The following is a 25,880-nucleotide window of genomic DNA, read 5'->3' as shown; positions in this document are numbered from 1 at the left end:
AAGCATGGACAGACCTTCGTTCAAGTGGCAAGACCTTGGCAGTAAGCGTGGCTGGGGACAGAAAGCTTTGCTCTTGCAATAGACAGAGCACAGCTGGGTACATGGCCAAAAAGAGGAGAAGAGAAATACAGAGTGAATCCAGTATTGATTATTCTTTAGTTCCATGAGTTGTTTTAGTCATGCTTCATTCTGTAATTAACCAGGCATTACTAGGTTTTTTTAGATTACAGAAATTTGAGTCTCCATTGCTCACCGTCCAACACGTACCTAGTATGCAGAGTCTTTTTGAAACCCCAGCCATTCATTTAGGTACCTAACTAGAAGCTGAGCTCTTCTGAAAACCTGGCCTCAGTTGTGGGTTCTGAAATTCTAGCCATGTGACAAAGACCATCAGAGCAGGGAAAAAACAAGGCCAGGGAGCTCAGTCAAATTCGGAGCTCCCACCTGTGAACGAAATCAGCGGAAGGCACTCTAGGTCTGAATTTCATCTTTAAAATTAGTGGCACAATGTGGGAAATAAAAGTGGTGAGATCAGCTAATAGAAAAGGGCATGGCGATCAAGCTGAAGGTAAATTTATAGTAACTACATCAAATTCACAGAACATGCACTTTTCCTTCCCTGGGGTCATCATTTAATGTCTCCTGATTTGATTCTCTATTTGCCACAAGCAATTCTGATAAATCTCAAACCACAGAAATGCCCATCTATCACTTGGTAAGCTTTTCTGACAGAAGTTTTTCATTAGGAAAAGTCATTCTTTAGCTTGGCCACGTTGTGCAAATTCACTATTTATTCAGTGAACATTGCAACAATTTCTTACAATACAACACAGAAAAATTCTCTCTTTCATACAGTAAATTTCAGCTATTTGTAAGAAACACATTCATTTCTGGTCAAGAAAAATGCTCCAGGAACTGAAGCAAGAGATAGGAATTCTTTTCCAGCTTCTTCAGAACCAGCATGAAGCAGAAATTGTGCCTGTTTTGCTTTATTTTACTCCAGCGTTTCTCAACCCGTGGGTTGTGACCCAAAACTGGGTTGCAAGAATATATGAAAGGGTTGTGAGTAGTCATGGAAAAATGTGGAAAATCACAGATATTCTCCTTTAAAGAAGAAAAATGTAGGAATCTGTGGATTTCCCCTTGCAGGCTGACAGGGTTCCAGCCTGCAAGGGGCTGCTTGGGGCTGGGGGGAGTGGGAGGAGAGCAATCAGGCAAGGGATGCCACATGCATGTGAGCAGTTCCCCAGATGGGGGAGCCAGAGGGGCACAGGCAACGCATTGGGGAGGCATGGGGGGAACATGCCCCCTCAGTTAGTGCACCCACAGCGGGCACGGGGCTGCAGTCTGGCTGGACCAACAGGGGCAGGAGCCACCTCCATGGCCCAGGGGCAGGAGCTGTAGGGCAGAGCTGGGCAGCAAGACTTGCTGCTGCCAGGGACCCCATGCCAGCCGTACTGCCAGCAGCATGAAGAATAATGGACAGGGGAGGAGGGGGCATGCTGCCCTTACCTCTTCCCAGTGCCAGCAGCTCCCCTCAGGCCATGGCTCTACCCTGCCACCATGGCCTGAATGCCACTGGTGGTCCCTTTAGGCCATGGCTCTACCGTGGAGAGGAAATGGGGTGGTGGGCAGTGTGGGTGGCTTGAGGTGAGTGGCAGCAGCAGCTGGACCATGGTGGTGTGATAGAGCCACAGCCTGACAGGCGTGGTTGGTGTTGAGAGGAGGTGAGGGCAGTATGTTCCCCCCCAACCATTCTCCTCGCACTGCTGGTGATGCAGCTGGTGTGGGGGTCTTGAGAGCAGCGAGTCTTGCTACCCTGCTCTGCCCTTCTGCACCAGCTCCCACTCACTGGGCCACAGAGATAGTTTCTGCCTGTGCTGGTCCAGCATGGCTGCAGGACACAAATCTGGGGGGAAGGGCACATGCCCCCCATGTCTCCCTGGGGTCAGGACTGGCTATCAGTGCTTACAAATGGGTCCTGGTACAAAAAAGGTTGAGAGCCACTGTTTTACTCTGCTCTATTTAGCTTCCTTTATGGTCAGTTTGTCTGGGGCTAAACTCTTGGCATGGCAGGTCCTCTGGGCTAAGTCCTCAGTCAGTGCAATCTGTTTTTCTCATTCAAAGATAACGTGGCTCTTTAATTTGTACCTGATGAAGCTCTTGCTCTCTCTATTTTTCCAGGGTCGATTTCTTTCATTGTGTGCAACGAAGTGAATATTGTAAGGGCAGATTTGTACTCTTTGCACAGTGACATGCATACACAGAGACTGAGATGAGAAGCCATTCCCTACCCCAGAGGCATACACTGAACAAAATGTGTAATCTCCCATTCCTTCATTTAGAGGCAGATGTGATGTGTACACGTTTATACATAGAGCCAGGGGTACAGAACTCCACTTCTTACATACAAACACATGCACACACAGGCAAACACACAGAAATGCAGGTGAGTAAACTTTCTTGGTTAACCCTTTCACACAGGCAGGCCTGCACACGCACACACACACATAGGGCATTGTAGGATCAGTGCAGTGAGTGTTTTTAAAGTAGCTGAACTTTTAAAAAGTTGCTGATGACTTCCACATAGGGGCAGAAGTGACAGTTGTTCCACTGTCATAATTTGGAACAGGCTAATAAATGTCTTCATTGCTGGCAGTGCACTTGCATCGCATGCCTTTTGACAGGTCACTGGTCCCCAGAGATTAAATGCATAATCCTGGAATGTGCAGTCACTACAAGGCTCATGTGTTCTCATCAGTTTCCCAAACCTCAGCGGGTGGGACTGCTCTCCCACACATAGCTTTCCAATGCGTCAGCAGCGCCCATGAAGGGATCTCTAGGTTGGCTTTTGCTCTTCTTCCTCTTCCTGGGCTGTGCTGCTGCAGTTTACAGTAGGTCAGATACGGAGCCTCTCTTCCAATAACATTGCATAATGACAGAGGACACTTGTTCAATTGCCAGATTTTCTTGGCCCCAAAGAGGATCTTAAGTTTCTGTTTTGATCTCCCTGCCAGCTTTTCTTTTTCCACCCTGTCCTGATGACCTGATCTTGCTACTCAACCCACTCCCAAGTTGAGCCCCACTGGAATGGTAAGGCTCATGTGGAACCTTTGTGTTCCCAGCCACAGTTTCTCTTGCTAATGTGATCCTGGACATGACACCCACAAGCTGTGTCAGGGATTTGTCTCCTTTATCTGCTTTCTTAAAAACTCTGAGATATCCATGCCCTGAGTAAGACAGTGAGGCTTATTCCCAATGCTTAAGGACCTCTTTTTTATTGCTTTGGTTAATCATTAGTTTCTGCATAGTATGTCCCCTGCTCAAACTGACTCCTAAACCTGATCTCTGAGCCTGACTCCCAATCTTTATCTTAACCAAGGAGTCCAGCTGAATGCATTAGGCTGCTTGACTGTGATTCAGAATTTATACATGGGCATATTAATTGGAGAAAATATCCAGGCATCTAGGGAAAGAGTATATATGTGGACAGAGTACATGTGCATGTGTGAGCATGTCCGTGCACACGCTAAACCTGGTGAATATGGGGGTGTACAGATCTCGAAACATATTGGTCGAAAGGAACATGGTCTCACCTCAATGATATAGTCTTTCCCATCCTTGCTGTGGACGGCTTTGACAGCACAAATATCAAGACCTCCAAACATCTCTGCACAGGCATCTGCCCAGAGTCTATACCTGCAGAAAGGACATAGACACATGGCTTATCTGGCTGCTTAAAGATCAGAATAAGCAAGTTCTCTTAGTAGACAGCCAAACCTTCCCACCAAATACAGGGACATATGACTTTCTGCCTCTATGTATAGAAACTTGGGAACATAACTATATCCCTGGGCTACACCCCTTCCCCTTCTATATAAGTGATGGATAGTGCAAACAGGAGGGCTAGCACAATGACACTTCCCATTCTCCTTCATTCCATACCATTTCACTCCTCCTTCTTATATGCCCTCCAAACATTCTCTTGGCATTTACATGTGTCAAATCTTCCCCATTTAATTGCCAGTTAGCCCAGCTACAAGTATTTATCTCAATTAATCCTCCCTCGTAAGTATTTTTTTCTTGTTTTTCCCCAAATTTCCTCCACTATGTTGGCAGCCTTCTGATGCTGAGATACCCAGAACATGAGAAGCTACAAGAGAACTTGATAAGGAAAAGCCTCCATGTTTTGTGACCTGATGCCTTTGCATACACAGACACATAGGCCAGGTACAGACATTACACGTTTACAGGTATAAGTAGTCGGAAACTGGTTGATACCTGTAACAGAATAGAAGTATGGCAAACAAAACTGGTCCATACCCAGAACAGAAGTTCAGCACATATAGACTGGTTTAAAAATGCAGAACCTGGTCTAAGATTTGCTCCCCCCGGCCCTCCCCACCCTCAATGATGAACGTGTGGTCTGTTTACTACTGATCTAAACTATGCCATTAACAGGAAACCTCATAACTTAGATTAATTCTGTCTTGGGCTTTTTGAATGTCTGTACCTAGCCATAAGGCATTACATTGCTTATTTGTATGCTCCATATCATCACGTTGCAAGCCCTAATGAATTGTTCCCAATCACCTCTATATGTCTGAGATATTACTACTTTCTAGGTATTTCCCTCATGTTGAAGGTACAGTGCTATGTGAGAGGGAGAGCAGGATGTACTATGTGATGATAGGTGTCCCTGCTCCCAGCTGTCCCAGCACTGGAATATGAGCTGGCATGAACAAGAAGCCATGAATGATGCAGTGCTGCTCTCAGCTGTCCCTGCACTGGAAGATAAGGGAGGGGGGGACAAGAGCTGTATTATAATGGGGACCACACAGCTGTCCCTCCATGGGAAAAAAAGAGGGACTGAGCCTGGTTGGTTTTTCTTTCTGTGCAGCTGTGCTGCTGTCCTGACTATTTCAATTAAAAAAAAAATCTGAAAGCAGAAGATCTTTGAGCAGGGCTGCTGCATGGGGGCAGCTGAAACAGGAGAATACTGAAGATCTCAGAGCCGCACTTGCAGACTAATGGGGGTGAGAGTTCTGGCCAGTTAGACTTTGCACTTGAAGGCAGGCAGAGCAGCTTGGTCCTCGTGGTCTAACAATCAACTGACAGGAACACAAGGCTGCAAATGGGGGAGGAATGAAAACGACTTATACAAGTAAGGGAAGCTTCTTGGCTGCTCCTTGTCCCGGTAAGGAAGCAAAATATAGCTGCCCAAACCCTTGCAACTGGGCTGCTCAGATGTAAGGTTACATCAGCCCCTATTACTCAGAAAGTTACACAGCTTGTACTATAAGGATATAGTCCCTCTGGCAAGTCAGTTCTTTCCCACACTTGACTCGATGAGGAGGTGGTACCAGGAATGCATTATTTACACTGCGGATAAACCCTGTGAATCAAGCAGGTTACTCATGGACATGTGGTAAGCTTGGTGAAGCCCACTCATCAGCAGCTGCACGTGGATGCTGGTCACAAATCATACAGTGCTCTCCTGGGAGCCATGGGCATTACTGAGGAAGACTGCAAGGTGCCTGGTGTCTCAATCCAGGCTAGGGCACAAATGAAAACAGGTAAGTAGCCTCCTGGAAGTCATTGTAGGCTATTTGTCCATAACAACTCGCCTCCCTCCATAAAGGCAAGATTTTCAACTGGGCCAGCTTGAGCACAGGGATGCAGCGAAACAGTTAGGTAGTAGCCAGGACAGGAACAGCAGGTTAGAAGTGAACACTCTGGTAGACGTGTAAAAGAGTTACATTTGTGCAGGATTTTCCATCATTATGGCCTGCTGTAGCTACAAGTATCAACTCATCAGGTACACTCTAGTTCGGCAAAGTTTTAAAACAAGTCTTTAAGTTCATCCCTATTGAGCAAAGCACTTAAGCATAATCTAAATTTTAAGTGTGTGCTTGTGCCTCGTTGACTTGAATAGGATTTAAGCATTTGCTGAATGGTCTGAATAGGGATGGACTGCTAAACTGGGGTCTTACATGGACAACAAATTCACCCGCTAAATACAGCTAAACCTGCTAGCAGTAAAGCTGAGCCCTTTTGTTGCACAGAACAAATTCTACCTCCCACACCATTCAGCTTCAGCCATTTTGTAATGACTTTCCTTCTTAAGCAGGGCCCAGAAGTATTCAGATGCCACAGCCCAATCACTGGCCCAAAGATTCACCTTCAATATCAAGTTGAGGATCAGTTTTGCTCTTCCTCTTTTGAACTCCTTCCTCCTCTTCCTTACCTCTCTGTCATAGCGATCTGTTCCAGCATGGCCGACCCCGTGTTTGCCTTCCAGTTTCCAGAGATGGACGTTCTCCTGGGAACAATAAGCCGATCACAGGGTGAAAATCTAACTCTGTGGGAGTTGTAGTTTTCAATCCTGACTCTCTGCCTCACTTCTAGGAAATTGGGTGGGGGCCTTCACAAGGACTTTCCTTTTGAAATCCTAGACACAATGCTCCCTGAAAATTCTGGGGGCCTGGAAAATGACAGACTCAAACTGAGAGCTAGAAACTGAAAAGTTTGAAGCATCTTGAGTCTGCAGCAGGAGAGGAAATCTGTAATGGCCCTCCATTATCAAATCTCTCCTTTTTCACTCATCAGGGCATGGGAAGCAGAAGTGTGTGTAAAAAGTGTGTGTAAAAAGGCCTCTGGAATGATTAACCATGTGCTCTATACTGTACAATACCCACTGGAGGTTTAACTCTCTGTGCCAAGATATGATTGAAAAGCTGCATAAAAGCCACATATGAAATACTAAGTTTCTTTAGGTTGGTTTCAATTGTGGCCAGACCTGGAGAGACTATCCGTGCGCACCTTTTTTTACCTGCTCTGGAATCTACTCACCAGCTTCTCTCTAAAAGCTTTTTAGAACTGTAAAATGGTTTAAGTGATTGTTTTGTTGTAATTTGCCCTTAATATCAACAGAAGATATTACTGCTTGTCTTCACCCTTGTCTGTCAAGTACCCAGTTAATTCATTTCGTTGCACTTAAGTAGAGGGCGGACCTTATAGAGCAGGGATGGGCAATTTTTTCGGGTGGAGGGCTGCTTACTGAGTTTTGGCAAGCCATTGAGGGCCACATGACAGGCAGCCAGGGGCAGATAAATATTAATTGTCTAAATTTTTTAGGGGCCCCACGGACTGGATAGAATGGCCTGGCGGGACACACCTGGCCTGCGGGCTGCATTTTGCCCGCCCCTGTTATAGAGCATTCAGTCGTACCACTTTGTGCTGCAAATCTGTGAGATCTTGCAAGCTGGGCCAAGTTCATATGCTATGACATAAGAGGAGGAGAGGTGACTGTGTGCTGGGGCACCTGCATCCCCCTTTGATTCCAAGTCCACCCAAAATTTAAAACCAACTGCCTGGCAATGACAGCAGCATTTCTAGCTAGGCAGTGCTGAGGAAGTCACTTGACTTCATGGCTTATTATAACTACTTGCTCCCTTCAAAATTCTTTAGTCTCTTAAAAACCTTTTCCTTTGTAATGGTCTTGATATTTCACCAATCAAGCTATCTTCTTGTCTGCAGTTCTGCTGTCTGTAAGCTGCTCCTGCTAATGAAGCTCCTATTTCACAGCCCTACAGATTGTTTTTAATTCATTCCAAATGAAGTTATATTTGTTTTTGCTTCTCTTAAACTGAATAATAGAACATCAGTCCCCTAGCATATTAGTAAAGCTTCTAGTTTATTTTGAGGGAAAATATATATTGTTTTATATATGGTGATGCACCTCACCATCTGCATACCCCTTTTCAAAATTCTAGATCTGCCCATGATAAGATACCTCCATCAACGTTGGTTTCTCTATGGTGTACTTGAGATCCTTATATTGGAGAAAGTGGGTGTAACAATTCAGTGTGCAGTGTTCTTTTCTCTGAACCAGTAAAGACCCAGTGTTTCACCATGCTGCCAGTTGCATCACCTTTACAACTGGATGGAGAAAAAAGGCTCCAATTACCTTTCATCATCACAGATCACATGACACTGAAATGTTAACACTTATGTACCAGCTAAATTCAAGACAGGGGCATTATATTTTGCCTACCTAAAATTTCTTCAGAATGTGTCATTTGGCCTCCCTTCTAGCCTAGTACTGAAAACTGATTTCTGCACATGGGTTATGAAGTGTCTTGGAGGAACACTCTGTATAAGTGATAGATATTATCATTATATGCCCTACTATTGGTTATCACTCCCTTTGGTCTTATCCCCATCAATATTTATCAAGATGCTGGGCTACTGGCATCCTTGCAATATGGAATTTAAACAGACCTAGCCTATAAGAAACCATAGTGGCTTATAAGGAAATTCCATTTGGGGGAGCTCCAAAGATGACAATTTTGCTCCAGTGACTGGTTTACCTATTTTGACTGCTTGCGCTATCCTGATGGTCTAGGTGCTTTACATGTAACAAAGCAAACATTCCAGTCAAATATAAAATACATCCTGACCATCTCAGTAGGAGACTTCCTCAAAATCCATCCTAACCATTCACATACAGGCAACCCTTGTTTCACACTCTTAATTGGTTCCTGAAAAAACGAGCATTAAGTGAAATGAGCGTTAAGCGAAACCAAAAGTTTTTGATGACCCAAGATGGTGACTTGCAAGTGTTTTTAATGACCCAAGAGGGTGACCGCGAGTGTTAAAATGAAACTTGCTGAGTGCTAAGTGGAATCAGGTATCAATTTAAAATGAGCATTATAGCGAAACAGCATTAAGCAGGGGTTGCCTGTATTTTATATGACAGCCTCCATCAAACTCATTCCCTTCCCAGTATGGGGAAGCAGCTGAATCTTGCAGCGTGGACCCCAGTGAAGCCTTTCACAAACCAAGGTGGAAAGCGTGTTTAAGAGCCAAGGCCCCCTGAATGAGCAGATCCTGCCACTAGTCCTGTCCTGTTTACACCAGGAGCTCATAATTTGGGTGTCTTCATGGATCTTAATTGCAAAGGGTAACACAAGTATAGAGGTGGCCTCTTGAGTACAAGGAACCAAGACTTTTGGGGGCCTTATAGGTCAAATGCAAACACTTTAAAACAATATTTGCAAATCAACTAATTTGGCTGGGGTGATATGACCGCAGCACCCATTCCTGCCCGGGGCAGGGGGTTGGACCTGATGATCTGTTTAGGTCCCTTCCAACCCTAAGCACTATGAAACTATGAAACTATGCGGTGCATGAAATCACCTCTTAATTGGGCCGTTTTTTTCTACGCTAGCTCCAATTTGTGAAGGGTTAGAAGTTGTAGCCCCATGCATAGCATGCAGTAGTAATCTAACCATAAGATGGAAAAAGCAACAATAACAGGTGTGACGCTAAAAAAACACAATCCTTTTATTAAGTGCAGGTGACAAAGAGCACCTCTGCTGGGTGAGGCTCTCAGAAGCTGCTGGTAGTCCAACACTAACCTCAGAGATGGCAAGCATCGATAAACAGGACAAACATCCCATTGGCCCCTTATAAATGAGGGTGTTACATAACTTCTGGTATTTTTTCAGTTACTTCCCAGGATAAATAAGTATTAGCTGAGTCTTTTCTGTTCACGTATGGCTAGTTACCTGTTGTTGTCAGGGTTACTTTAGGCCTGGGCTAAATAAGCGTTGACTGTTAGCATAAAACTGGAGTCATTCCATCAAAGTCAGTGAGAATTTCTACTTGATTCCTAGGTCATGGGTAAAAGGAAGTATTTGCAACATCTGGGGTAGGGAGGAATGAGTGGGATTCTTGGTAAACACATTCTAGAGGGAATTTTGGACATCGTTCTCCCTTAGGAGGAAGGGAATTTGCAGTGTGTGTGGGGGACGGGTGTGGGGGTGTATGTGGGTGTGTGGGAGGGAGTATAAAAATGCTGGGACAAACTCCATAGCTATCTGATCAAATAAGCAGTCTCTCTGACTGACATTAGAATAGACACTGTAATTCTCTGATTTAAAAGCCACAGCTTTCCAGAATGTCTAGCAATTTTGGATACCTTACTTGACATGCCTTCAAGGGCCCACATTTCCAGTGACTGTGAGCTCTCAGCATTCCCATTTGACATAACATGGGCTTGTTTAACCCACAGTTAGATCTGTTTTCTGTCTGATGCTGGGATAAATTCCATTGCCAGATACTTTTCAGTTCATATGAAAAGTAAGTCAGATTGGTTCTCCCAAACGCATTTCCAGTACTGGCTCCATGAATTCATGTGAACTCTTTTGTGGCAAACAACATTTTCAGTGAGTGTGGCCATTTTCTCTCTTCCCTTACACCCTTCGATTTTCATGAATTTATTTATAACTGCTTGGCATATGTTTCAGATTTCATTTACCAATAATTCCTTGCAAATGGTACTCCCATGTGGGATTAGCTATTAGTGTGAATATTTGCCTTAGTCACGTAGTATTGTTTCTGTTCCCTATCTGGATGAGTGTATGGTAACTGTGGGTAAGATCAGTAAGATGTAATCACTAGGCTTTTGAGGCTGAGAATGATTTGTGCAGCCAGGATTAGGCAAACTGGCAGGATCAGGCAGGGTTCAAATGACACTTTGAGTCTTGACGCAGTCTGTAAAAAAAAATATCACGATGCCCTAATAAAACAAGAGATCCCCCCCAGGTTATGATTTTCAAATCTCGAAGGTGGGCTCTCATCTTTTATGTTGGGGGCTCAGCCGCCCCCCACCCCCAAGTCCCCCGTAATTCAAACCCTGGGATTAGGCAATTTTAAAAGACATTTTAACATTTCTCGTTTTTTAATCATTTGAGTCAGGCATTGCCCAAGACATCAGTGCTAGAAAAACTAGGCAATTATATCATTATAGACACGAGTCAGATTAAAAATTGATTTTCTCCTATTGGCTTGGGTCAAAGCAATGATATGTGCCATAAAACCCTAACCACAAAGAATTTGCCTAGATCTTTGGTTTATTTAAAGGCATCTCTGTTAGGAGTCTGGCCAGGAATTTCGAGAAGTTCTAGTTGCAAAATATATGATTCCATGCATTACTGATCCACAACTAGCAATATGGCTGTTTCTAAGCAATTTGTGGCATTGTTTCAATAAGACCATACAGGCACACCAGTACTTACCGTTACTGACCAGGGCAAGTTTTTATGGATCAGCTGGGTTATTTGGCTTTTCCTATCTACAAGCAGTTGGTGTTTCATTTACTTACTCAACTGCATTTTTAATTAAAGTCAAAGGCTATGAAATTTAAGGTAAGTGCTTTTTAATTTCTGTTAACAATAAATAAATGTGTCAGCAATACTTATTGACTTCAGTGTTGTGCTGTCTATCGCTATTTACCCCAGTCACTTGTCACAACCAAACAAGAAACTGCAGCTTAAATGCATGTTCTTAAGAGAGGATGGAGGCCAAAAACGGTGTAGAACTTCAATCCAGAGTTGTGGCTAGGGAGGTTACATGCCCAGCAGGTAATGTTCAGCATTGATCCAAGCAACCTCTGTAGTCTCCACTCACCATTTATGTTGCATGCCTGTACTAACTACTTTAACTTGAGAAAACGGCCCATCAGAGGTGAGAGTCAATGATGCCAGCCTTCATTGTCCCCTTGTTCAATTTTCAGTCACTTGGATGCCTTCTCTTGTGCTGACCATTCTACAGGGAAATGCTCCCTTGTAAACTTCTATGAACTACAGTACCTCACTTTCCTCTCCTTCAAATCCCTCATACAAACACTCCTTTCTGTGATGCTTACAAAAGCTTGGCACTGGTTAAGCAGCTGGCACATTGAGACTACTGCCTGTCATGCTAACCAGTGCTGGTCTCATTGTTTCCATGTAACCCTCCCCCTTCTATCTGTGTGTAGCCACCTGTGATCTCTTGTTTCAGACTGTACATTCTTTCAGGCAGGGACTGACTTTTGATCTGTGCTTTTATAGCACCTAGTACTGCTGGGTTCTTATCTTCAAGGTTTTTAAGTAATATGGCCATGCAAATAAAGGACAATAATGTAACAACATACCACTTCTGTGCCTATTCTTAACATGGTAGCTGTTACTTAGCTTCAGTGCCATGAATAATTTCCAAGGGGATTAGAGCTGAAGACTCTTTGGGTGGCACATGGCTTATGCAAAGCACTTGGCCTCACCTTTGTATTTAATGCTTCACTGGCCATTGGAAGACTGTGGTTACTGTTGCCACTAGAGGGAGCTGAAAGATGGAGGATTTGTCAAAGTGATCAGGAGAAGTGAGGCCTTTTAGAAAGTGAGACTCCAAAATGATAAATAGTGGAGTAAAACTTATCTTCCGGCCAGTGCCCCAAGCAGAGATCAAAGACGGGTAGAAGAAGATTTACACTCAGGGAACAAGGCACGGGTAGCGAGTTAGCAAAAGCTGCTCTGTGGGCAAAGGGATCAGAATGCAGAAGAGGAGAGAGCATGCCAGGCCTGTTCTTCAAGGAATTTAAATCAGTCTCCTATTCCTGACCAAGACAGATATTAACAAAATCACTTGTAAAAATGTCTCCCTCTTTCCCCAGCCCAGCTGCAGAGACCACACACTCACATGTAAGCCTTGTAATTGTTGCCAATTTTCTGGATACGGATGTCGTACTTGGAATCGATGAACGGCTCGGTAGTGGCGTAGGTTTTTGCCATGGCTACAACGCTGGCCATGTCCTGGAAGTCATACTGGTTCTCAACTTTTACCTTCCATTGTCAGAGTCCAGCCAAAGAGCGATGAGCACAAAGGGAACAGGAATATGTGTGAGGAAGTGTTATCTCAGTGCATGGACAGTAGAGCACAAAGGCAATTCAAAATTAGGGAGAGGGAGGCTGAAGTATGGACTGAGGTGTCTAGGTGTCCTTCCCACAAACCTTTCACATAGCCAGTTGACATGCCTCTCCCCCACACGTGCAAGCCCCAAGGTATCTGTTATTTGTGAGAACACAAATCTAAGACCAAAGGGTCATGTGCAGCTTTGCTCCTAGGGTTCTTGCTAATTTTCAAGACAGAAACACAATTGATATGCTCTGATAATTTGTAGCAAAACATGGTACAGACATTGAACTTACTTTTCCCTTTCATTTATAATTTTAAAATCAGAAGCAACAAGGAAATAGTCCTGAATATTTATATCAGAAAATAAAGAAACAAGAGGTTTTCCTGCCATTCCTGGTCTCCAGATTCCTAGTGGTTCACAAAGCCTGAACCTTGCCTCATGCAGAGGAATAGCATGGGACTCTTGGCTAGAAAACTACAGAGATGATGTTCCTACTGGAGATCATGTATGGGGGACAGTGCAAGTCTGATATCATGGGAGTATGTGTGTGGGAGGTTGGCTCGAGTCTATAGGAGCTGTGCTAGGATGACACAAGAGGATTGGAGGTCCATAACCTAATGCTGGAGATTTCCTGGAACATTAGCTTTTCACAGCTTTCTGTGTGTTTACTAAAAATACACTGGATCCTCTGGTTCTTGCAAAAACATTCTAAAAAAAGAAAACCCTAAGAAGAGGCAGGGATCAGCAATCTGCCAAAAACTTCTGTAAAAAGAGGCAGGAAAAAGAAGTCAGCCAATCCAATCAGACCACACATCAAACAACGTCACCCTCTTCATTCCACCAACCACAGCCTATAGGATTGGGTAATGACAAAAATTTACTCTGGTGCACTGGGCAAAGCTTGGCAATGGTGACATCCCCAAAAAGGGAGTGCATGGAAGAGAATGGACTGGTTGAAATAGCCTGACCAGGGCTAACAAGTGACCTGCTTTGTATATTATTATTAATAATAATTGTGATTATTTGCATTGTTGCAGCACATGTAGGCCTCAGTCAGGATGTATGTCTCTCATTGTGCTTGGTTTCATACAAATATGTAACAAAAAATGGTGGCCCCTTCTCCAAAGAGCTTACAAATGCATTCAGCCTGCATGTGTGAAGGGACACAGGGCACAAAACTGTGCAACGGTTGGCAAGAAACCTGTGCATTAATGTTTGGAGCTACTTTGCAAAGAACACACGGGCTACTTGAAATGTTCTTCTGAAATTCTCATGGGGCAGCAGTCATTTTAATTGTGGGCACAGAAAAATAACTAGGTTTGTTGCTAACCTGCGGCTGGTAAGTTCCCTTGTTTAGATTAGTCTATGTAAGCTCCAAATATGACAGGCACCAGTGATGCAGTCACATTTTGGCTTAGTCATTCATAGTGAAGCTCCTCTGTCTCACAAGGCTAGCCAGTTCTCAAAAGTCCAGGCAAGGCCAAGATGAAATGCAAAATTGGTTTTCCCCATGACTGCTTCTATTGAGTGAATTAAGAGGAAAAAAACAACCTGTGCCAGATATGTCACGTCTGAGCTTGTACCACTTTGCTGCGTGCTGCTTAACTCCTTTCCCATGTCCTGTGGAGAAGGAGCAGTAGTTTTGTGGCATCAGTATTTATGTCCTCCAGTGAAAGGAATGGCAGGCCACAGTAATGTTAGTGTGAAAACCAAGCAGAAATACATATAAAATGCATGAAGACACTTTTTAAAGACCAGAAAGGAGGAATGGATTTTTTTGGACTTTGCCTTTTCAGTGTGACCTGAGCTGATAAATTTTTCAGCAGCTCCCAAAAGCCCTGCAAACCATACTGATGCTGTTATGAAAGTGCAACTGGCATGATCTCGTGAGAGAAACATTTGATTTTCACAGGAAAGTAACTCAGTTTTGGGCAATACTCACAGCCCTGCAGGGAAGTTGAGGTGTGCACAGTATTTTTACAGAGATAACACTGGACCTTGGACAAGTTATGTAACGTGAGCTAGTCCCACCCTTACGAGCAGAGCATGGGAGGAATCATATTGGGCAAGCAATGCACTGAATTACAACATATTCTCCTAGAGCCTTTTTGGCAATAGGGAAACACAAAGACCAGTATATAATGGCCTACATGGAGCAAGGATTCTTGAAACAAACTAAGCTGTGAATTACAGCGAGTTACTGTGGGCTCAAGCTGAAATGGTGTCATTTATAGCAAGGTTTACACAGAGGTGGGAAAGGGATACTGCTTCTTTTTACAGCCTGGATTCAAGCCACATGGCCCTCACGAGAAAGGAATTGTCTCTTGCCCCTAACAAGCTGGACTTTTGCTTGAAAATTTGGGGATGCCACAGAAAGAAACTGGTGTATTCCTCATGCCCCCACAAATGCTAGATGGAAGTACATGACTCTAGAAGGTGATTTTTCAAAGAGGCATCACATTTTTGTGCAGGTGGTTGATTGAAGAGAGAAAAATAAACAAGAAATCTAATAAGTGGAATCAACAAATCCATGCAGAATCTTTTCACAATACTGCACAAGGCCTCCAGGGGCAAGTTTGCCATCCTCCAAGTGCAAGAGTGACTCATGCCGGACCTGTTTGGAAGTTAAAGGAAACCTTTCATTCCAGATGTCTGTTGTTCTTGAGCCAATTAACCTTCCTGTGGAATTATTGGGCTTTTATTTACCAAATAGCTCCCAGAATCCCCCTTTTAAGTGGCTGGGGCCTTTTTTCCCCAAAAGGCAAAAGACCAAAATCCATTCCTCCAAAGAAAAAAGCCTTCTTTTGTCAATTGTTTGATCCAGCCAAGTTCAGCTCAATAACCACCATGTCCTGGGGGTCAGGCTCAAGTTTGTTTAGTTCATGATACAATTATAACCTCTTAAATGAGAAGTGCTCTTAAGTTAGTCTAATTAGGTTTATTTTCCTGCTTTTATCTATTCCATTATTTTATAAGGTTCCTTCTTTTACATATTTTTGTTTCCTCTTATCCTGTAACTTCTTTATATCTCACTATAAAAACCCTATAAAACATCCATTGTTTTAACAAGAGAAAATTTGGATACAACATAAGCTAGATGGGATGTATGGTGACAGGGAATATCATATAGGAATGTGTCCCTAATAAACCACACTCAAAAGCAATACCTGTCATTTTGCTTAGCAATGGTGTCCTGTACATTTTAAAATATTCCTAACAGCTGCACAAAGAGTGAAAAAAAGAAACAAGGGGAGTTGGAAAAAGCAGGAATCTGTTTTTCTCTCCTGCACCTTAGTATAGCTAAAACCTAATGTTCTATCGGTTGTGTAAATGAATGCAAACACTGAGTGCAAATACAGTCTCCTCATATCAGTCTATTTGCTAAGCTCTGCTGGCTGTTTGATCAATAATAGATTATTTCTAAAGCCATTAATTGCTGTTTGCTGTAGAGTTTTGGTGACCTGTTGTAAACAGTTTGGGCCAATGATGTTGACAAATGCCCTCCTTGAGTAAGAAGGCTCCCTGGGAAAATCAACTGAGTCCATGAGGAGGATCTTGACTTTTTTTCTCTGAGACAGGTGCTGTGTACTGGTACTTAGTACTTATGCTGTTCTTGTTCTTGCTCCCAGGGAACAGCTCAGAGCAACCACAGTTCCTCTGGTCAAAGGAAAATCTTCACAACCTATTAATGAAATTACTTTGCTGACCACTGAAACCTGACCTGAACCTGGCAGTCCTTCCTCTCTCTTCCAGACACCAAGCATGATGCCTCAGACTGGAAAGTGAATCTGTCTGTCTTGGCAGCACAGGGGGAAATAAAAGAACAGAATAAGAGGAATCCAGCCTGGATCTCCTTCATAGCTCTACAGAGTATTAGCTACTAAGACACGGCAAAATAAAAGTCCTGTAGTAAAAGATTCTGCTCTCTCCTAGGACCTAGAATTCTCTTCTAAGGCAGTAGCTTCTTTCTTATAATAGTAGAAAAAGGAAAGTGTGACATTCCTGCGAGAAAGAGTTTCAGAGGATCCTGGATGCCTAATAAGACCAAGCTTGGTATTCTGGTTACAGTCTGGGCCATTTACTTTAATCACATCAAATAGATAGAACACATACTCTGGGCAGTGAGCAATACTGGCAGGAAATTCTGGTTTCTTTCCCACTCCTGTATCCTATTTTTGGTGTAGGGTTGCTCTACTCCCATTACAAATCTCATATTTCCGAAGTGTTTATGGACTTCAGAATCTAAGGGTTGTCACACACATTTTGACAGTGAGACACTCTCTTTCCAATTTAACTAGTCACATGACCTCATGAGTAAATAATCAGCTAACCACAATTACATAATTATAGTATGCCATTGCAAGAAGGCTGTGGAAGTTTACTTCTCTGTGTGATATAGATTAACCTGCTTCACACTTTAAACACACTTGATATTGCCATTAAGGTGTCTGTACTAGATTTAGACAAGGGTTCAGATATAAAACCTGGGTTCAAGCTGAACCTAGGCAGGTTTGAGGTTTGATGGTGCTAAAGCATGCAGAGGTTGGTGTAAGAAACAGACCAACATGATGGAAATCTCCCAAGCCTTTCTTTTGAGATTTTTCATGTAAAAAATGGACCTTGTGGCCTTTCTTCCATTTGTGAATGGCAAGCATCTCACAAGCGTAGCTGTTTTGTGCACACTTCTGCCATATTGGGACGACTGGCTTGTGAGAATGGCTATTCTTACAAGCCTTCCTTTGTCTTCCCTTCTCTCTACTCCATACCCCCCGTGACATAGAGCACTAGACACAGCCATTGTATATTAACTTTGGATTTGTCTTATACATTGATATGCATGGATATTACATGTTCAGGAAAGACAGACAGAAAAAAAGGAAGGATATGATGTCCTGTATATTAAAGATGCATATACTTGTTCCAAGATCCAGAACCAACTATATCAAAAAGGGAAAGCATCAAGGATGATGTCATGGTGGAAGTCTACTAGATAGAGACAACCAAACCCATAGGCAGGAGATGGACAAGATGTTTGAACAAGTAGTAACTGAGGCATCCAACTCATAGGATCTGGTGGTTATGGAGGACTTAAGAACTGTAATAGCTTCTAGGAAGGTAAGAGAGCAAAGCACAGACAGTCCAGTAAATTCTTAGATTGATCCAATGACAGTTTTTTGAAGCAGAAGGCAGAAAAAAGCCTCTGGGTGGGGGACTCCTCTTGGTTCGCTTTTCACCAATAGGGAGAAACTGATTGAGAAACTGAAGGGGAAAGATTGACTGGTGACCATGATCATGAAATGACTAAGATCATGATCTTAAAGAAAGAAAGAAGTGCAGAATAAATATACAGCACTTCTGAAGACCAGACTTCAACAAACTCCCAGGCAGTCTCAGGCAGGGGTGGGCAATTATTTCAGGCAGAGAGCCACTTACTAAGTTTTGGCAAGCCACCGAGGGCCACATGACAGGCAGAAAGGGGCAGATAAATATTAATTTTCTAAATTTTGTAGGGGCCCCATGGGCCAGACAGAATGCATCTGGCCCGCGGGCCGCATTTCACCGACCCCTGGTCTCAGGGATAAAGAATACTGGAGGGTTGGCTCTTCCTTACAAAGACATGCAAAGGAAGGATAAGAGCGTAGCAAGAGACCTGCCTGGCAAAACTGCGAAGTCTTCAGTATTGGTGAGGCATCACTTAGGGTGCTGTGTCTAGTTTTGTGCATAGGAGAAGGAAACTTAAAAAGCAATCTTATTAAGGGAAACTTTTTCACATTATTAAGGATAAGTATAAAAGCATAGTGCCAACATGCAGGAACAAAATCAATAAGTCCAAAGCACACTTGAGATATAGCTAGTAAGGAGCATACAAGTAACAAAGAACATTCTATAAATCTATTAGTAGTAAAATGAAGATGAAGAAATGTGTAGGTCCCTTGCTGAATAGGAAGAAGAAATTAACAACAGATGATGCAAGAAGGCTGAAGTGTTTATTGCCTTCACTTTTCCTTAAAATGGTCAACTGTTAGAAGATTAGCAGAATTAGCATCAAGAATGGGTGGTAGAATAGGGAAAGGAATAGTTAGCTATTGCTTAGATAAGCTAGGCATTTTCAGATCAGCTAGTCCTGGTGAATTCATCCTAGAATACTCAAAGAACTGGTGGCAATAATTCAAAGCCATTAACTGTTATCTCTAAGGATTCATGGGGGTTAGGTGATGTCCTAGCAAACTGGAAAAGAACAGAAATAGTGCCCATCTTTAAAAAGAAATGAAAGAAGGTCTAGGTGTATAGCTGGTTAGATAACCATGCTTAAAAAGTTAGTAATCAATTTCTCAATATTAAAGTAGGAGACTCTATCAAGTGAGATTCTCCAAAAGTCTGTCCTAGCTCAGGTACTGTTCAATATCTCCATTAAGAATTTGGAAAATGGAGTTAACTGTGCATTTTATTATTTAAAGGTGACACTGAGCTGAGTGGCGGTACTGGCACCATAGAGGACACCTTGATAAATTGGAAAAATGCTCTGAAATAAATTGGATGCAATTCAATGAGAAGTTGAAAGTACTACACCTAGGACAGGACAATCAAATGTACAATGGAAGAAGATTGGCTAGGCTGCAGTGTTGCAGGTGACTGACAGTTGAACATGAGACAACAGTGTAATTTTGTTGCAGAAATACTAATAGCATGCTCAGATGCATTAGGAAAAGCAGCTTATGCAAGTTGTGGGAAATGATTCTTCCCTACTCAGCACTGGTGAAGCAGCATGTAGGGTACTGTGTCTGGTTCTGGGCACCACAACTTAAGAAAAAGATGTGGACAAACTGGAGACAATTCAGAGGGGTGAAACAAACATTATTAGGGGTCTAGAAAACAGAACATGAGGAAGGTTTGGAAGAACTGGGAATATTTAGACAAGAGGAGAGAAGACTGAGTAGGGATTTTTAAGTCATCACCTACAAAAAAGGATTGTTATAAACAGAAAAGCAATCAATTGTTCTTTGTGTCCTCCAGGTACCAGGCAAGAAACCAGAGCAAGGGAGATTTAGGTAAGATATTAGAAAGAACTAACCATGAAGCTTGGTTAATAACTGGAACAGATTACCTAGAGAGATAGTTGAGTCTCTGTTGTTGGAAGTTTTTAAGTGCAGGTGAGACAGACATTTGTCTCTGTGGTTTAGAACAGTAGTGCCCAACCTTTCTGGGCTGTGGGCTGGATGAGTGATGCAAAGCTAAATCTGGTATGTGGGATTGAGCCCCCGCCCCGCTGCCCAGCTCTGCATATGCTGGATTGGGCCTGCCACCTAGATTGGGCTTGCATTCCTGCTTGGTGTGCTGGCCTGATCCAGTGCACCAGACCATGTCATCTGGCTGCAGGACTTGGAAACGTGGCAGTGAGCAAGCAGTGCCAGTGTTAATTGCTACCTCTTCCCTACCACCAAATTTCTGGAACTGTGGGGAGCCCAATGGGCCAGCTGACATGGCTTCATGGGCTAAACTTGGCCTATGGGCCAGAAGTTAAGCAGCACTGGTTTGGACAGTGGTGCCTTGACTAGGGTACAGGCAACCCCTGCTTAGCGCTCTTAATTGGTTCCTGAAAAACTGAGTGTTAAGTGAAATGAATGATAAATGAAACCGAAAGTATTTGATGACCCAAGATGGTGACTGCAAGTGTTTTTAATAACCAAAGATAGCAACCACGAGTATTATAACGTGATGTAATGTCCCTGATTTAATATTCTTAAAGTGTTCTATGGTCATTAATAAGTTAAGCCTTGCAACTTTCCTCACAGCCACTTGTACCTGAGGATTGCTCTCAGCTACAGGCTTCAGCAATCCCAAATGCAGGCACTGTGCCCTGAATCAGGCACAACTCTCTAAGTCCAGTTTAAGACATCAGATTCTAGGATGCTCCTGATATTTTCAAGGTGGGTGCTAGCTCTTGACTCACGACTCGGTGGGACAGCAATGACTGGGCTGCTTTGTTATAGACCTTGTATGTTAAGTCATTATTTATTTCCCAGTTAAGAAAATATTTGTTCCTTGAAAAACCAAGGGAGTTTTAGCTCTTTTCCTTTCCTCTTTAATAGACCAGATTTTCAAAGCTGTTGCTTTTAGAAATTCTATTTCTGAGAGAGACAAGGTGACAAGTTGACCTTCCTGATAAAAGACCTGTGGTATTTTTACTTTACATAGTGGCTCCATTTATGTTGTGCTATATTTAAACAAAAAAAGAAATCCTTCCCATCCAGCATGAGAAAAAATAATTCCAACCACATTATGATGAACAACAAGTTTTTCTTCTGCAATGCAATAAATTCACCTGAGCTGGGACTTACATTTCAGAAGGGTTTTCATAATTATGGGGCTGGCATGGACTGGAGGTGGCTTTTAAACTGGCCTAATTAGAGAGGTCTAAAAATAAAACAAGTAGCAAAATATGTATATTTTTATATACATATATATGAGCCCCATAAATAGGAGCTGTTTTCCTTCTCTCTGCAGATTTGGCACTTGTTTACTTCCCATGATCTGTTTGGGGAGAGGTGAAGAGGCTCTTTGAGTGAATTTGCAGCACTGGGCTCTGTTCCTGTCCTGGGGCACTTCGGGGTCATGTCACTGCACAATTGGCAGATATTCACATACTCGGTGCTTTGCTCTTTCCAACCAGCCCAGGAACTGATGGATCTGGAGGAAGGAAGAAGTCTTGTTCTTTCTTATTCTCTGTCTCTGTTATGAGAAGCAGCCCCAACCATGTCTAGTAGGACTGTACTTGGCTCAGACTTCTTAATATTCTAAATCGGCAGACATCTCAACTTTTAACAGTGCCCCCTGGTTCAGTTCTGTTCTTGGGAAGCAGTTTCTGAAGAGAGGGTCCATCCATAGCTTTCTGGAAGAGTGCTTTATTATTGTTGATCCCTTAATTGCCTGGGAACCCAATGGATCACAAGAGAAGTTCCTCTACAACAATTCAATGGAATACTTTAGATGTTGCCTAAACAACAGGTGCATTCTTATTGTACCAGTTAAAAGTGATGGGTAGGGTAGGTTATGGCTCCATTATTTGGATAGGGTATGGGAGCAGCTCTGGTGATGGGGAGTATTTGGCTATATAAACAAGTAGGTTAGATTAGAGTTATGGTGGTTTTTTGTCTGTGAAGAATGCTCCACTTTTCTGCTCAAGTCAGTGGGGAGTCTTTTCTTCTTGGATTTGTTAAGGGATTTTTCAAAGGTTTTTATGCTCTTCTTTTCTGCTCTGACCGTACACCAGCTGTCACTTGATAAGATTTTTTTCTATCAATGAACATAGGATATCTTCCTTTTCGTTATGATCTTGAATGCTGACTTCCAATGCCAAAGGAGCTTATTCCTCACAAGTTCTTAGTTATTTTTTATTTTAATTTTGCAGGATTCCTCACTCCTTGGCTTAAAAAAGTTGTGGATGGGTTTAAAGGGCTTTTGAAAATGAAGGACACATGAATGTGAAAGGCTGGGTCTTGTTGGCCTCACTCCAGTAATGCAATATAAAACAATAAACACTCAGTATTTATTTTGGCACTTGATACCAGTACATTCCAAGAGCTTTACAATTCCAATCAGGTAAATAACTTTATCCATTTTTTGTGGATAAAGAAACTGAAGAAGAGAAGTTTAAAGGCTTGCTAATGACCACGCTAAATCTGTGGCTGAGGTCTTTTGGGCAGGGATCATCTTTGTGTTTGAACAGCACCTAGCTCTGTAGAACTGAGGCTGTGAGCAGAGGTCCTGGGTACCAGTAACAAGGACAACACAGAATCTGGGCTTCCTAACTCTGAGCCCTTTGCTCCACCCCTAAAATCATGTGTCTTCTGTAAATATAATTTCATTATTTTTAAAAATGAGTTATTCGCTCAGATATTCATCTAGGTAGTATAAGACTGATGTTGTAGCTGTGATGGTCCAGAAATTATGCAAGAGGCACGCATTTCTTAGGGTGATATCTTATTGGACCAACTGTGTAGTTGGGATAGAATTAGACAAGCTCTTGAATTAAAGACATTCTTCATCAGGTAGTGAGTGTCCAAGTTTGACTTACAATGTTGCCTTTAACACCTATTAACAATGTAGGTACAGTGTAGGTGATGGTGAAGTCCCTTGCTACAGGAAGTGTTTTTAATGCCAAGATATGTATTTTTGCTAGAAGTTTTGTTTCTTTGGGACTTTTACACAAAATACTACCCAATCCAGGTGATTTATTAAAGTGTGATTTCTTGAGCTATTCCTACAGTTCTTTCAGAGGAAAAGCATATTTCTTTCATGGTAGAATCTACATTTTGCTACTAAAGAGTTTCCTCGGGGCTGTTATTTCTTATCATTTTCTGTCATGAATTTCAATGCAACGAATTTCTGAAGTCTCATTAGTCTCTTTATCTTTTTCATTGCTGCTTTTACACTATGTTGGTCAAAATGATCCAGTACAAATGAGTCTGCCATAAGCTTTCCACTTCTGAATTACTTAAAAGCCTGTTCAGTTTATTTGTCTTTTTTTATCAACCATTTAAAGGTCTTCAAATGAGCTCTGCTAATTGTTATTTCACCTGCCACATTCTGTGGTTTCTTTTTGTCAGTCTCACTTAGTCTTTATTTCTAGTGTTTTAAATTATTCTTTTTTTAGTTAACAAAACTTCCCATTACTTGCTGTTTAAATGTTTTGGGCTTTTATTTACTCTGTCCCTCTCTCTTTCCTTTTTGTTCTGGAAGTTCTGTAACTTTTAATAAGCAGACTCAATTCATTTGAATTTTCCTTTAGGCTGTTTTTAGCTAGAGAAAGGCCTACTACAAAACTGTAGGTTCAAATCTCTTTCCCTTCTACATAATAGAGTGTTCAAAATCTAAGCCCAAATTAAGATCCAAATGTTGCAAGCAGCCACTAAGTGCATGAGAGGCAAAATTAAGCCCTGAACTCTGATCAGTTCATCATTTTTGGGATGCTATTGGAGATCAGCCTCTTTCTATTTGGTACTACTTTTTATGTAAATACCTATGTGTTGTTTTTGCATATGGTTTGCACTGAGGTGGTTTTTTGGTCATCTTCATCCATTATAACCAGTGAACAACAATAAAAAGATTAAGGAAGGGGAAAAATCTGATGCCCGGTACAGACAACACTGGCTAAACATCCCACTGGGAGCGGGTTGGTTTGGAGTCCTGAGTCCTGTTGTATTTTGGGATGCACCAGGCATGTGAACTCACAGGGTGACTTCTAAGTGATTCTTCATCCATTTCAATGGAAAACTGGGGATTCTTCCAGCAAAAGTATGACACATTTATGGCCTGAGTTACAGATGTGATAAAGCAGCAATAAGGGAAATCCAGTGGTGTGGTTAGCCTGAGATACCCCACCCTGCCCAAGGGAGCTGGAAACCTTTGCTTAGGGTAAGAATTATATATACACATCTGTGTTGTAATTTGTTTTAATCTGATTTCACTGGCTAAGGAGATCACAAGTCCATAGTCAGTGGCTCCACCTACAGCCAGCATGACACCACTGAGGCTGTACAATACTGTAATGCAATAGCAGCTGGGATGGTTTAAAATACTCAGCTAAATTAATTTAATCTGGCTTTCCTGTTTATATACATACGTGTTCTTTGATGCTGAAGTCAACTCTAGCAGTTGCCTGGGGACTCTGGTCAGCTTCCACTTAGGCAACTGCTAGGCAGACATATGGAACACTAGGGCCCCTGGAAAATGATAAGGAGTTTCCATATATGAAGCAGGAACCTAGGCATAAAAAGTTATATCAAATCCGGGGCTTGCACATGTGTTTGGTCAGACAAAAAAAGTGGCATTAAAAGGGGAAAAAAATAAAGACCTCTCTCTCTCTCTATGAAACATTTAAGGCTAGGGGAGTTGAATCAGTCTCATTCAGCTTCTGTTTGTATTCCAAGAAGAATCAGAATAGATGGCAACTTCCCAAGTCCCAACAAGTTATATTCCTGATGCCTTGATAGTATGTGCAACTAGGAGCAAGTACAGCATGCATAGGGAACATATCTGCTGTGTTTATTTGTAAGGCCTGTTGCCAACCTCTCGTCCCATTGAACAAGGTCTGTTAATTCATGAAAGGAAAAAGGATTCCAGGGAGCCTGGGAAAAGCAAACAGGTTCTTTTGGGGACGGAACAGTTTTTCAGGATTCCTTTCTTGGCAGGCTACCAGGCAGTCAGCCTGCTTTGTACAGTCCAAGGAAGCTGCCCTGTTTCCCCCTACCAAAGAGGGAAAATAACTGAAGGGCACCCATTTTGCTAAATCAAGCAATAATAGACTTAATAAGATCAAGGCTGCTTCCTTCCCCCATGAGCATTTTAGGGCATAGGCTGGCTGCACATTACAGATGCTTAAATAAATAGGGTTTCCCTTTTCAGCAGGGAAGGAAATTCACAAATGACCAATCTGTCTTTAGACAGCTAGAGCTGACCTTTCTCCCTCACTAACCAACACCATCCCTCCCTTCCCTCAAAGACTCTCCAAAACAGCCCTACCATCCTGCCACCACTTTATTTATCCCTGACCCTGAATGAGCCACAGCTGAAAGCCCTTGCCACCCACACTGGCAGCAAAAGCAGCCGGGATAGACAATTGGGAGACTCACTTTAATTTAATCCCCATTATGTTGCCCACCTGGGTGCAGGTTACATAGTCCTGTCCTTGTCAGGCTGTAAATCATGTGCATGATCTGTAAGGTTTTTCCTTTTCTTACCTTCCCCATTCCAGCATGGGCATGTCCCAGCTTGACCACTACCGGGAAATTCGGGGTTGTGAGCTGAAAGACAAGAGAAAAAACTCCTCATTAGTAAGACTGATATTTTGTATTCCCCCAGCTGAGACATGGCTGGGAAGATGAAGCACCTCCAAGGTCAAACAAGGCTCATCCTCAAGGAAAACAATGAGCAAGGATCTGTTTTCTCAGGGCTCTAAGTGATTCTGAAATGGAGGCTAAGCAGCTTGCCTCAGATTCAGCCCCTCTGCTCTGCCCAGCTCCAGAAATTTTACATGCACTTATTTCATTTTTGGCCTTTCCCAGTGTCTCTTGAGATTGAGATTAAATACCATAACCTCATATCATGTCCCTTCTGCCTCTTATACTCTTGTCTGTGTGTT

The 25,880-nt window shown here is 42.6% G+C and overlaps 1 protein-coding gene across 1 annotated transcript in view; it reads right to left on the bottom strand.

The window, feature by feature from the left end:
• Positions 1-25,880, bottom strand: part of SYN3 (synapsin III) — a 308,303-nt gene that overhangs the window by 19,661 nt on the left and 262,762 nt on the right. Inside the window, exons 7-10 of the mRNA XM_090041085.1 lie at positions 25,480-25,542; positions 12,523-12,665; positions 6,248-6,322; positions 3,597-3,699 (exon numbers count right to left, since the gene is read on the bottom strand). Coding sequence (XP_089897211.1) covers positions 3,597-3,699; positions 6,248-6,322; positions 12,523-12,665; positions 25,480-25,542 — 384 coding nt within the window. The remainder of the gene's footprint in view (positions 1-3,596; positions 3,700-6,247; positions 6,323-12,522; positions 12,666-25,479; positions 25,543-25,880) is intronic.

Source organism: Crocodylus siamensis, chromosome 4 (assembly GCF_052110815.1).
Source record: "Crocodylus siamensis isolate JL-2025a chromosome 4, ASM5211081v1, whole genome shotgun sequence".
NCBI classification, from domain to species: Eukaryota; Metazoa; Chordata; order Crocodylia; family Crocodylidae; genus Crocodylus; species Crocodylus siamensis.
Note: the sequence above shows the minus strand (reverse complement) of the source record. Positions and strands in the feature narration are given on the sequence as shown.